This window comes from Haliaeetus leucocephalus, unplaced genomic scaffold (genome assembly GCF_000737465.1).
Source record: "Haliaeetus leucocephalus isolate CR32 unplaced genomic scaffold, Haliaeetus_leucocephalus-4.0 Scaffold135, whole genome shotgun sequence".
Taxonomy (NCBI): Eukaryota; Metazoa; Chordata; class Aves; order Accipitriformes; family Accipitridae; genus Haliaeetus; species Haliaeetus leucocephalus.
In genome coordinates, this window is record NW_010972571.1 from 2,287,011 (window position 1) to 2,300,916 (window position 13,906).

At 36.6% G+C, this 13,906-nt stretch overlaps 1 protein-coding gene across 1 annotated transcript in view; it reads left to right on the plus strand.

Annotated features, from left to right (window-relative positions):
- The window catches only part of KCNH8 (potassium voltage-gated channel, subfamily H (eag-related), member 8), a 208,782-nt gene that overhangs the window by 170,522 nt on the left and 24,354 nt on the right, over positions 1-13,906 (plus strand). The window contains exon 11 of the mRNA XM_010585899.1: positions 1,632-1,846. Within this exon, the coding sequence (XP_010584201.1) occupies positions 1,632-1,846 (215 nt within the window). The remainder of the gene's footprint in view (positions 1-1,631; positions 1,847-13,906) is intronic.

Here is a 13,906-nt window from a genome sequence, read left to right on the forward strand (position 1 = left end):
CCTACTTAAAGCAGGGCCAATTTAGCTCAGCTTCCTCAGGGCCATGTCCAGGCAAATTTTGAACATCTCCGAGGATGGCGATTCTACAGCCTTTCTGGGCAGCCTGTCCCGCTGTTTGATCAGCCTCGTGATGACTTTCATTTCCTGATTTCTAATCACAATTTCTTTTGTTACAACTTGCGCCCAGTACATCTTGTCACACTGTACACCCTGAAGAGGAGTTTAGCTCTGTTTTCTCTACATTTTTCTGTTAGGCTATTGAAGACAGCAATATCCTTCCCTTACCTTTTCTTCTTAAGGTGGAAAAATACCCACTTTTTCAGCCTTTCCTTGTGCATTACGTTCTCCAGTGCCTGATCATCTTGGTGGCCTCTTTTGGACTCACTCTAGTATGTCAATATTTGGTCTTGTACTGGGAACCCAAAACTGGACACAGTACTCCAGATGTGGTATGATAAGTGATATATAGAGGGAAAGACTACACTTCCTGCGACTTGCTGGCTGCACTTTTGCTAATGCTGTGCAGGAGGTACTTGGACTTCTTTGCTGCAAGGGCACACCGTTCATTCATGTTCAATTTGTTGCCCACAAGGACCCCCATGTCCTTTCCCAGAGAGCTGCTTTCCAACTGGGCGGTCCCCAGCCCATACTGCTGCAGGGAGGTTTTCCATCCGAGGTGCAGGATGTGGCATTTGTTTTCATTGAACGTCATGAGGTTCCTGTCTGTCCCCTTCTCATTCATTGAGGTCCCCCAGAATAGCAGCTCTGCCTTTCAGCATATCAACCACTCCCCCCAATTTGGTATTGCCCATAAACTTGCCAAGAACCCACTCCACCACACTGTCCAGGTCTTTAACAAAGACCATCTGCATTAACTTTTGGGGAAGACCTCTGGTTCAGTGACTGCTCTTTGGAATTTATACCTCAGATCAGATGTTTATGGAAGCTTTTTGTTCTAAAATTTTTGTGCTGCAGTTGTGGTTTTTAATACATCCAGCTTTCTAAGGCAGTCTTGCCCATAAATGGAAAATATAATGGCTTAAGAATTCATTCTTTTTTCTTGACAGCAGTGCTATTGAACTACACATCTATTAATAGCCTGTACAACTAAGTTACATCATGAAGTGTAGCTGTGCAGCCATAGTTATCACAGATTGCGAATGTTTTTCAATCCAAATTCTAAGTAAAAGGGTCATTTGAATGGACAATCTACACTTAATTGTGTCATTGTTAAAATGCTATCTTAACACCTGTCTGAAAAAAAAAAAAAGAAAGAAAACCAAAAAACCGAGCTAGAAACATAATGTTCTCTTTTTGAAAAACAGAATTGCACCTGCTATTAATTACTAGCATAAATCTTAATTTTATATGTATTTACTTGATTGCTCCCTTAAATCAGGTAGTTACCTGCCTGGAAATTAGTCTTTGTACCTCCAATTTATTGCATATAAGATTGCACCTGCAAAAAAAAGACAGCTTTTAGTCAAAGATCCTTTAGAACGTTATTAATTAAACAATGCAGTGGTAACAATGGGATTTAAGATTTAGCAATTACGTTAAACAGATTTATGATTCAAAAAAGAAGTAAAGAATTCATGCTTTGAAGATGATTATTTTGTATTTTCTTTTAGGTAAAGGAGATTTAATTGGAGCAAACCTATCCATTAGGGATCAAGTTATTAAAACAAATGCAGATGTTAAAGCTCTAACGTACTGTGACCTCCAATGCATTATCCTCAAAGGTCTCTTTGAAGTGCTTGACCTTTACCCAGAGTATGCTCACAAGTTTGTTGAAGACATACAGCATGATCTCACATACAATCTAAGAGAAGGCCATGAAAGTGATGTAAGTATCTTTAAAGGTCTCTTCAGTTATTGTTACCTTTAAGACGTTTATCATACTTTAGCCAGTTCTCATAATTTTGCCACAGTAAAGAAATAATACCCAGATTACATTAAAAGGACCGCTCATTCCATTTGTTTGATAATTCAGTCATTACCCACATGAATTGTTTATCAGTTGATCAGATCATAAACTGTGAACATGTTCTCTGCTTCTCATTTTTCCATAGAAAACATCATCTGAGAGAACATTCTTCTTTAATATTTTGTTATTTTTTGCTTATGTTTAAAAATAATTGTAATGTAAAGCATGTGTCCAAAAAGGTATTTAACTATACCTTTTCTAGAAGCTCATGTGCTAGCCTAATGAACATTCATATGATCACTGATTATCACTTCGTAGTTAAGAACATCATCACACATCCAAAATGAGAAACAATTGTTTCTCATCACACTGCAACTGAAATGTTTTTCCATTTAAATGAGCAATTAATGTGAAAAAACCAAGAAATTCCAGATAATGCACTACTGAAAGACTTCAGTATAGAATTACCAAAATACTTTCACTGATATTATGTAGCAAATATATATATTCAGATTTTAATAGTGGAAAGCTTTTATGACGGCTCTCTTTTTCTGACTTAACCATATGGGTGTACACACGCTGTGTGGCTGTTATCCTCCACATAGCATACATAGGCAGGCACTCGCTGTTACGAAAAGTGGCCTGTTGCTTGGCTGTTTGTGAAGAAAAGTGTCAGTGGATGCCCTGTGTGCATGTCACTCCAGCACTATGTCTTCCCTGCTCATGCCCACTCACATGTGTTCCTGTTCAGAAAGTCGTGGTGAGTTCTGTCCTGCAGTAGTCACCCATAAAAAGTGGTGCTGGCCTGAGGGACATCTAGGCCAACAGAACTGCTCTACAGCATTTGTGAATACACACCATATTTTCATGGTATAATCCATTATCTTAAAATTAAAGGGGAAAAAAACCCCAGCCTGACACTGAGTAGCTTCCTGCGTCATAGACAAATATAGAGAACCCAAGACAGATTATTGTAGTGTCACTTTCTCCTACATCCTCGGGTTAACTATGGCTTCCACTAGTCTTTCTCTTGCAGCAGAACTAACCTTGGTCATGTGCATCTCATATCTTATCAAACAATTTTACATATCAACAAGGATAAAGAGCAGGAATAAGGTGGCCAAAAATTGTACCACCACAAAAAGAGGGCTCAACAAATGAGGGAAGATATCTATGTCAGCAGCAAATGTGCCTGGTCAACCACTCGCTCTGCTTCACCTAGAAAATATCATGTCTTTATGCATATAATTTCCAAGCACAAGTAATCTGAGCATTATCTGATGGTTTACTCTCATAGAATAATAAGAAGAAGGTTTTCAGAAGTGCAATTTGTGGGTATGAAAATGTGACTTTTTTTTTTTTTTTTTAAATATAGCCTTATTTCTTGGGAATGATGCTATGGGAGAGTTTGGGAGTTGTGACACAGTATCTTCATCTCTCTCTCCCTGAGACAGGGAGATTTTACTTCTGTGACTGTCTATGACTTCTGCAGCTTTATGGAAATCTTGGGTTTGGAGAGCTTTTCCGTAGTTAAACAGTGGATTGATTATTTTTAATAAGTCAGTTTCTCACTCTCTTTTTCCTTGGGTGTTTTAAATGACTGCAAATTTGCAACTGAATGTGAATTTAATGCTTCTGAAAATGGATCAGTAGCAGTATTTAGCATCAGATGAACTGCAGGGTAAAATAGCATTAATTTCCCCACTATGACTTGCCAAGCACCTTTCAGTTTAGGGTAAGGTAAACCACAGATTGAATAGAATGATTGAATAGAAATTCCCCACTATTACATGCCAAGTGCCTTTCAGTCCTGACCTAAAATACAATTGCATTTTCAGTCACAATCCACCAAAACTGCCTTAAGTGGTAGGTTTCCTAACACTTTAAGCCAGCATTAAAAAGGTGAGGCTGCAGACAGATGCAGTCCTGGTGATCCATTATCCCCTTCCTTGTGCTGTTTGAACTGTTAATTGCATACAAAATTGAATACGAGATTTGAACTGAATTAAAAGTAAGTGGACCAGTAACAACCAGCGGTCGTCAGGGGTTTCCTGATCCTGGAGTGTCAAAGTTGGATACTTAGCACTAGATTGTATAACTACCCTCCCCACACAGAAATCTCTAAGAAAACTTTTTGAATTTGTTTTCTTGGTTCATTTCCAAGTCTATGAGTGTATATAATTATGTGCTCCATCTGCATTAAAATCCAAGGTATAATGGTGGAAAAGGCTCCAGGACTTCCACAGCCATGTCACTTTTCAGTAAAACAAGAAGGAGCTGTAACTAGATTTCTCAGTAACAAGTCGAAACTGTAGCTGTCTGGTTATAGAAAGATTGAAAGTGTTTTTAAGCAATCTTGGAAGAAAAGCTCAGGAGATTTTAAGTACAGGAGCTGGCAATCATGTAACTATTTCAGCCTCCAATGAGTAACAGATAGAGAAACAGAAAGGCACAAAACCAGGGGGATAAAGTTTCAACAGTTCCTCATGATAGCTCTAAAACCAGCAATCATTATGTGATTTATGACTATAACCATTAATGTGTGTGCAATCACACAGGCAGTGCTATTACGCCATCTTTTTTACATACTCCCATCACAACAAGATGTGAATTAGGAAAAAAGTCTTTATGTTGATTATATATATTCTGTCCTTTTTTTCTTTGCTGCATTTTGCTCAAGAAATTCATAACAGTCTTTGTAAATGTACTCAATTATTTGAGGACAGTTAGAAAAAGCTAATTTGTTTGGTAGCTGGAGTATGATATTAAAACAATTCATCCATTCGTGTGTTTCAACCAATTTTTCTACGTCTGTGTCCTGGTTTCAGCTGGGATAGATTTAGTTTTCTTTCTAGTAGCTGGTATAGCGCTATGCTTTGGGTTTAGTATGAGAAGAATGTTGATAACACACTGATGTTTTCAGTTGTTGCTAAGTAGTGTTTAGACTAAGTCAAGGATTCTTCAGCTTCTCATGCCCAGCCAGCAAGAAGGCTGGAGGGGCACAAGAAGTTGGGAGGGGACACAGCCAGGGCAGCTGACCCAAACTGGCCAAAGGGGTATTCCATACCGTGTGACATCATGTCTAGTATATAAACTGGGGGCAGTGGGGCTGGGAGGGATCGCTGCTCGGGAACTGACTGTGCATCAGTTGGCGAGTGGTGAGCCACTGCATTGTGCATCACTTGTTTTGTATATTCCAATCCTTTTATTGTTATTATTGTCATTTTATTATTGAATTATTATCATTATTAATTTCTTCCTTTCTGTTCTTTTAAACTGTTCTTATCTCATCCCACTGAGTTTACTGTTTTTTCCTTCCTATTCTCTCCCCCATCCAACTGGGGGGCAGGGGAAGTGAGTGAGCGGCTGTGTGATGCTTAGTTGCTGGCTGGGGTTAAACCATGACGGTCTGTGACTATGATGTCATAGCCATGCAAAAGTTTCCTAAGTGACACAGATTTTGACACCCGCCTCACGCACCTATATAATTTTGCACTATATGTTACAGGTTGCATGTATAGCAGGCAGTGAGACAGTCACATATTGATTTGATAAAGCTAAGCACTCATAAGAAGGTTCTTACAAAATAGTATACAATTATCTGAAAGAAACTGGAAATTATTTTGCTATCCATCAGCCATAGAAAATGTGCTATTTTATATATTTAGAGAGCAGTAGCAGATGTTCATAATTGAATTATCCTATGAGAAACTCAGAATAGGTAAATATTTGCACAATATCTTTGTGGGCTTGGTAACAGTTTATTGTTTCTGATTATTTCATGTGTCCACACAGAAGTGTCTACAGTGTAGACATCGTTATTCATCAAAAAAACCCCAAAGGCTGGTTACAGCCAGACTGATACAAAGAACAAGAGGCCTCCTTGACACCTATGCCATCCCTCAAGCTGTAATGAAGTCCCAAAGGAAGATAAGGCCCATGCAGACACAGTCTTTGACTCACTAGAGCTCCATCAATATGTGTCATTTTGAAAAAGAAAAGATTATATTCCTGAAGATTCAAAAGTCTGTGTTTGTAGACAGGACTCATAATTAATAAGAATCTACTTTTCCTTTTGTAGCCTTAAAAGTAGTTTCTGCCTCTTACGAGAGCTTCCCTTCCCCCTCCCCCCAAAGGAGGAGAAGCTGCTCTCTTTAAAATGAAAACATTGAGTCTCTGAAGCAGGAGGAAGGACTGCTTCCTTCAGTGCATCCGCAGTGTAAATGAAACATAATGACAAAGATTGCACAAGAAAAGTGGTAGGTCCTTCCTCCAGTTGAGAACATTGAGTCTTACTGCAGCTTAGCCAGGCTCCTTGGTAATAAAATAAATAAATAGACAAATAAATTTTAAAAGACAACCAAGAAGCAATAAAAACAAAGAATTTTTTTTCCCCAGAAAGGCATTGTCTGACAAAATGGGGCTTAATTCTTGTCCTTTAGAGAGGCTGGTGTTTAGAATTTATTAAATTTTAATGATTGAGTTGGGGAGGGGGTTAATATAATAAAGCTCAGGTTGCTATTAGCAATACCAAACAAATTACAAGGGATGCTCCTCATTTACTGCTGGGAAACCTGACAACTGGCCAAACCAATTGTTCTTAAAGGTGAAAACAGTTCTAAGCTCTGGAGCATAAATCAGAGGGCCCAGCTTGGGAAGAAATACGTCCACAAATTCTAATCTAAAATATGCTGAGTATTCTGGTTCATTCCAGCTAAGCATTAAACAAGTATTATAAGAGCATATGCGTAACTCCACCTTTTTTTTTTAATTGGTTTATTTTTAGACTTTTATCTTTCTTTGTGCCAACTGGTGGTATTGCTCCTGTAAGCAGAAAAAAGGATAGCAAAAAATATTTTGAAGGCAAGCACAAAAGTCAGCTGAAAGTCTGCCTAGCCACTGTCTCTTTTTCAGCTAGTAGTTTATGTATTTGACATACATGCATTCTTGCCTCTTTAGTCATGCTTTTTCAAGATATTGCGCTATAGGTCTGTTGAATTTATGAATGCTGCTTTCTGACATAGTAATAACTCAGAAGGAATTTTATCTGTTACATATTTGATTATCTATTGTGAATCAGCAATGGAAATAGCATGACATTTCTGGGTTTTTTTAATGCATCTTTATTGTCTGCATAATAAATAGTATTTTGCTTTAAAGAAACAAATCAAAGTTATCCTATCTGCAATTCTATAGGTAGTAAGGAAAAAATAAGCATGGGATTTTTTTAGAAATAGTTGCTTTTAATTTTTGCAAGTATTGTAAGATAAGAAAACCTGATAGAAACTTCAGTCACATAATTACTTATTGATGTGTTTAACATTCAGAGCCAAGAAAATCCTATTTCTTGGGCATTACCTATATGCTTATAATAAAAGCTACGCATCGAAAAAATTAATTTCTTATTACACTGCTACACTTAGTCATAATTCCTCCACCCCAGCCTAGATCGTAGCTCATCCTGGACACTGCAGGACAATCACAGGTTGCAAAATATTTTTCATAATAAATAATTTCCATAGATTTCCCGAATACTTCCAACTACCTTTCTAATCGAGAAGAGGGTTTTGCCACATTACCCAGCAGCTGTATAGAAAGAAGTGGCTTAATTTAGAAAGTTTCGTGGTTTAACCACAGCAGCAATTAAGCACCATGCATCCACTCACTCAATCCCCCTGCCCAGTGGGATGGGAGAGAGAATCAGAAAAAAAGTAAAATTAATGAGTTGAGATAAAGACACTTTAATAGGCTAGAAAAGGAAGGGATAATCATAACAATAATGATAATAATAATAACAATAATAGAATACACAAAATAAGTGATGCTCAATACAATTGCTCACCACCTGCTGGCCAATGCCCAGCCAACCCCCGAGCCGCAGTGCCCCCTGGCCAAGTCCCCCCAGTTTATATACTGGACATGATGTCACATGGTATGGAATACCCCATTGGCCAGTTTGGGTCAGCTGTCCTGCCTGTGTTCCCTCCCAACTTCTTGTGCCCCTCTAGCCTTCTTGCTGGCTGGGAATGAGAAGCCGAAAAATCCTTGACTTAGTATAAACAGTACTTAGCCACAACTAAAACATCAGTGTGTTATCAACATTATCCCCATCCTAAATCCAAAACACAGATACTAAGAAGAATATTAACTTTATTCCAGCTGAAACCAGGACAAAAGTTTAAAAAGCCCTACTTTGACTTTAGAGTGGGGTTGGGTAACTTTGAGGAAAACTTGTCATTTTCAAACAAACTTACATGCAGTTAAGCACCCCCCTTTGTTAATAAGTTGTCTGGCAGAAGATCATATATTATTAATGCAGGTGTAACTCACTGGTCTTTATTGTCTGTGGCACAGTAGGTATAAATTCTGCAAAACAACAGACTAGTCAATGGCAATTTTCATGTTTCTATACAAGAATTATTACAACAGGTGGAATATAGAAGTGAATAAATCACCTAAAGCAACAGAAGGCCAATACTTTATCTGCACGATTATTCTGAAAAAAAACCCAAAACAAACAAACGAACAAAAAACCCCCTACATACACACACACACACACACACAAATTATTCCTTTTATTTCCATTTCTAATTTATACCTCTTTTGATCCAAGATGGAGTCTGCAAACTTCTCATCTTCTCAGCAATTACAGTATAGGAATGAAGGTACTCCTCATACTATCAAAAACTAAAATACTTTAAAAACTGTGAACATATAATTAACTTTGAGAAATGACTCCTAATGCATTCACTGGAGTAGGTCTCTTACTTGCCTCTGTTCATGGACTACTCTGCAGTCAGTGCTGCTGTGAAACATTGCTTAGTGCTCTTTCACATTTTACAAGCTACTCAGATTTTTCATTCTTGCTTCTGGAATCATCTGGATTTTTTTTTCCTTCTTCTCTCTCTCTCCCTCTCCATCTTCCCAAAATAAATTACCCTGTTGCTGAACAAGGCAGTACTCATACACGTCACTTACACAGCTCAACTTCTGTGTTTCTATGGAACAAATGACAGGATTGTGCAGCTGTAGAAGGGCATGACCACTGGCAAAAAACCAGCAGGTCCTTCACCTGTTTACACTTAATTTCTGATTTTAAATGACTGAGAAGCAGTTTGGGAACAAGCTCTGTCATCGAGCTCTCTGCAAGATATTTCACAGGTCTCCTACCTCAATTCATTACAGTAAGCATGTTTTGGTGGATGTCTAGCTATTTAAGGTGGTTGCTAGTTTCAGACAATTAACTCTGCTGCAATATCCTCTTCCCTGTGCAGTGTTACTGTCAGTCCTTCCTCCACTCCCTCAACCTGGCAATTACCTGCTTCACTCAGCGTGGGAGCGGGGCTGACCTGGAGCTATAGTGAGAGCCAGGTTTCACTCCTTTTTGTTGTCTGCTAACTCATAAAGCTTGTTTACTTGCAGTCATGGGTGAGCATGATGTGTGGTGCCTCCGAGCCATCAGTTCACCCAGTACCCCTCAAGATAATCATCTCACTATCATGTTTCTAATATATCGTACACTGCTGAGAAATAATGCAATAAGGAAACATGTAATTCAAAAAGGACAGACTGGTATGCCTTTTCTCTTTGAGGCTTGGTGGCCTTTTCATTTTCTTTCCTAGAATCTTTACCTGAAGAATTTTTTTTTTTTTTTGCCGGTATGCTCCTATTTCATTTCTGTAGCCTTCAGTCATTCTAATATTTTTGAAAACAACAACACACAGCCACCTATACTGTCTGGTTTTGTCTCTCTAATAGTTTATTCTTCTGATTTGTGGTTACTTTCGAGTTAGAAGATTCATCCCACCACAACTTATTGATGCAATTATGTCATCTTTTCCATTTTTTTTCATTAATTCTTGTGCTTTTACAAGTCTTTTCCATTTTACACCTGAAACAAATAGACAATTGGCTGTGAATCCCACAAGGTGTGGAAGAGGCCAAAGGGGAGGAGAGGAAAATAACCCATTTAGTTTTGTCTGGGAATATGATACATATATGTGACCTATCCCAAAATTCCTACCTCTGTGGTCACTCTTTTACTTTTGTGAATGGGTTAAGAGACAGGAATTATGATTATTTGTTATACATTATTTATAACAAAACTATTCAATGCACGTATGTAATTAGGATTTTCACAATTAACCTTAGCACTTTCTTGATAAATACAAACTACTTTCATTGTAACTAGAATAAAAATGCTTAAATAAGTGACAAAATTTTACTTCTAATTTTAGCTTTTGAACAGTCTTCATTCTCATTCATTTCACTTCCTGGAATTATTGCATTCTGCATCAGATTATAAAGCTTAACCAGAGGGTTACATGTTAAAAAAAAAAAAAAAATCCAGGCTGGCAAAGCAGCTTATTGATGTCTTTAGACTGTGGTATGAGGAGGGCATAAAACACTGTGTCAAACAGAATTTTAGCCAGGAAAAGCTCTTGGCTTTCAGACAGTATTGCTTTGGAATCTAACCATATTTCTATTTTAATTACACAGGGATGCTAAATAATAACTTTTTCCAATATATTTCACTGTGCCTTAGAAAACATGATAATGTAACTTTTACAATATTAATATTAAATATTTGTCTCTATTGGAAAACATGGAAAATAAAATTAATCCTGATACATCTTAACCTTAAAATGGTATGAATTTAGAGGTTGGATTTTTTTTTTTATAATTGCTTTTATTTTGCATTGATATAGCAATGACCAGATAGTGGCCTTAAATTTAGAAGCATTCTTACAGTAACTTATCATTTTATTATTATGTGTAAAGTCAGACTAATTTATGAAGGATATTATAATACTTACCACAATTTCTTCTATAAGAACACTAGTTCTGAAGGCAGGCTACTTTGAGCTGTAATGAGCATATCAGACTGGCTTATATGGAAAAGTTGCTATATCACTTGCAGAGTCATTATAACCTCAGGATACATGCTGAAATGTATTAAATTAAATATGATGTAGTTTTTGAGCAAACTGTCTATAATGAGCACAACTTGTGTATCAAGTAGGCATTCTACATGGATCCAAATATGTATTCTCAATTTTATTGAGCTGGTAACATTTTTTAGTGCAACTTTTTTAAACACTGTAGAATAGTAGAATAGCTGAGGTTGGAAGGGACCTCCGAAGATCATCTAGACCCACCCCTCTGCTCAGAGATATGAAAGCATATAAAAATGAAAAACAAAAATTATTTATGTACAAATGCAGTCTAAGATTCTACTGATATAAAAACAAATATACCAGCATGTTTTTCTTTTTAATCATCTATACCTTCACTCAGTAAAACCAGAGCTACAGAACCTGCCTACATAAGTGTAACTTGAGTTCTGCTGAAAATGTAGTTCCTATCTAAGACATATATATCACTTTTTCAATGCTGTAATAAATAAAAACATGATTGTAGAAACAAATATATAGATACAGTATATACATATATATTGTATATACAGTACAGTACTGTATATATAATAAGTGTTCAGGGACAGGCTCCATTGATAATCAAACTATGTTCATTCCTTCAGCAAAATTTATATTGCATCTCTCTGACACTGGGTTTTGGTTTATATCATGGTACTTTGAAAATTGAAGCAATTTTATTCACTTATTGAGTGTCCATGTTGTCTTAGTTTCTAACCTATGCAGAACTTCTTGAGTGACAAAGCTGCCAAAAGCTCCAAAAAGCTATGTGCCTAGCTTTTCTGTGTTATGAGTATATAGAAAACACAAATTGCATCTCAGGGGAAGGAAATTATGATGGCTTTCTTACTTAATAAGGTTATATGCTTAGACTTCTGCTGATATCTTCACATGCCAGGACATGGCTTCTTGCCCTGAGGTGAAATCATGCGAATTGCTTTCACAGTTACTCTACATCTGCTGTCTTCCCCAAAGTTTTAAATCTGAATATGTCTAGGGGCCAGCTGTGTGCTCAATTTTCACTTTTTTCCTTCTGGGATAGTTGGCTAGAGGTTAATCTACTGATCAAGTTGCCACCCAAAAAGCAAAATATTCATTATTTAGAGGAAATGTTTCTGGGGAAAAACAAACAAACAAACAAACAAGCAAAAAAACCCAAACAGATTTTAAAATAAGGAAACAGATTATGCCTGTCCCTGCCTTCTTCTTTTTAAGGTTTACCCTGAAAGCCAGACAAAGCCGGACTTTCTTAAAAATTCTACACAAATATGTCACTGTCCTCAGTGAGTCACTTCTTATTAACACTCATCCCACTGATTTGGCCTCTGAGTGCTAGCAAAACAGCTGTGTAACATTGGGGATGCTTGGAAATAACCAATCGGCAGGTAATAAAATTCATTGGGAGAATATTTTTTAAGATCCACTTAATTGTATTCCTCTTTTCAAGAGCCTCTCTGAAGTCAGAGACACATATTTACATTAAAAGTAGTATGACGTTTCATTTAAAGATAAAGCTGACAATACAAACTTAAAAGCAACTCTTCCACAGTATCTACAGCCTCATGTTGAGGAGTCTAACTGGATATCAATCCATGGGGCCAGTCCTGCAAATATTTATGAGTCTGTGTGAAATCTTAAGAGTTGCATGAAGTTAAGCATGTAAGTTTTATTGCTTTGAAAGCTGTTAGCATTCATTGTAATTTCTATTAATATTATGTAAATCTTTACATGACTGTAATAAAACTGTAGGAATATTAAAAATTTTTCTCCACTATAACCTTTGTCTGCAGTAACCTGCAAGCTTTTCCAAAATTCCAACCTGCCAGAGCAATTTACAGTCAGTGCCAGGTCTATTGTCTATTTTAACAATTTCTCATTTCTGTCTTCTTTTGACCTTATTGACAGTGTCTTCCTTAATATTTTCTAATTCTTATTGGCACAAGTTTGCTATGAAAAATGTACGTTCAGAGCAGTCTGGCATCCTATTTTCTTCTCCTTTTTTGGGGGTGGGGGAGAGGGAGGTAAGAATATAGAAGTAAAAATGACAAATTATACAATCCATGTTTACCATTTATTCAGTTCTTGATTTGGAGCAAGTAACAGAGAGGTTAGGTTTTCTTTCTGTGACATCTTTTTAACACAAAATGCAATAGATCCTATATTGTTAATGAAACAATCAAAGTATAATTAAAAACTTTTGCTAATGAATGCAGTGAAATTAACAACCAGGTTTTAAAGAAATATATGAAAACTAAACTTTTAATACTAACTATGAAAGCTCATGTGAGAAATTTGAATGCAAGAAAGTATTCATTTGCAAAAAACTTATCCAAAGCTAACCACAACCAGCCAGTCATTGAACACTTGTCCTAACTGCACAGGATACAATAATTTATTCAAAAGATAGGAATGATGTAGGATAAAGACTTAACAGAAGATTGCAGAGCTCATGGCAATTCACAGTTATTGGTCAGCAAGGATAAAATACCGGTGACAGATCTGCCGTTCAACTTTTGCTGCTAATTCAATATATTCTACTGTAAGTAGGATCAGAGAATGCTGAAAGCAACTGCTTCCACAAAATACATTTTCTTTATCTGTCCATTAAGCAAGGAAAAAGATAAGAATGAACCTGAGAAAATATAGCAACAAGCCAATGAACTATAGAAAGTCTTAAAAAGAAAAAAAAAAAAAGAAAAAGAAGGGCTAAATTTCTCAGTAAATGTAGATATAAAACAACTGTATCTAACCTGAAAAATTCTTTGTGAGTGATTGAGTCCTTTGTGATTTAAAGGATTTGTGATATTTCATTGAAAAATTTCCTGATTACGGAAAACCGAGGCCTGAACACATGTGAGGTATTAAGCTTTTCAGCAGTACAATAATCCCTTGTTATGTACTTGTGTCTTTTCCATTACCATACAGTAATTTTGCAAAGAATGGAACATATGGCATGCAGTCTTGGTTTTTTTTCTGCACACTGCCAATGCTTCTAAATAGGTTTTTTCTGTTTCCAAATGCTGACTAAGAACATTAATATTCTAGT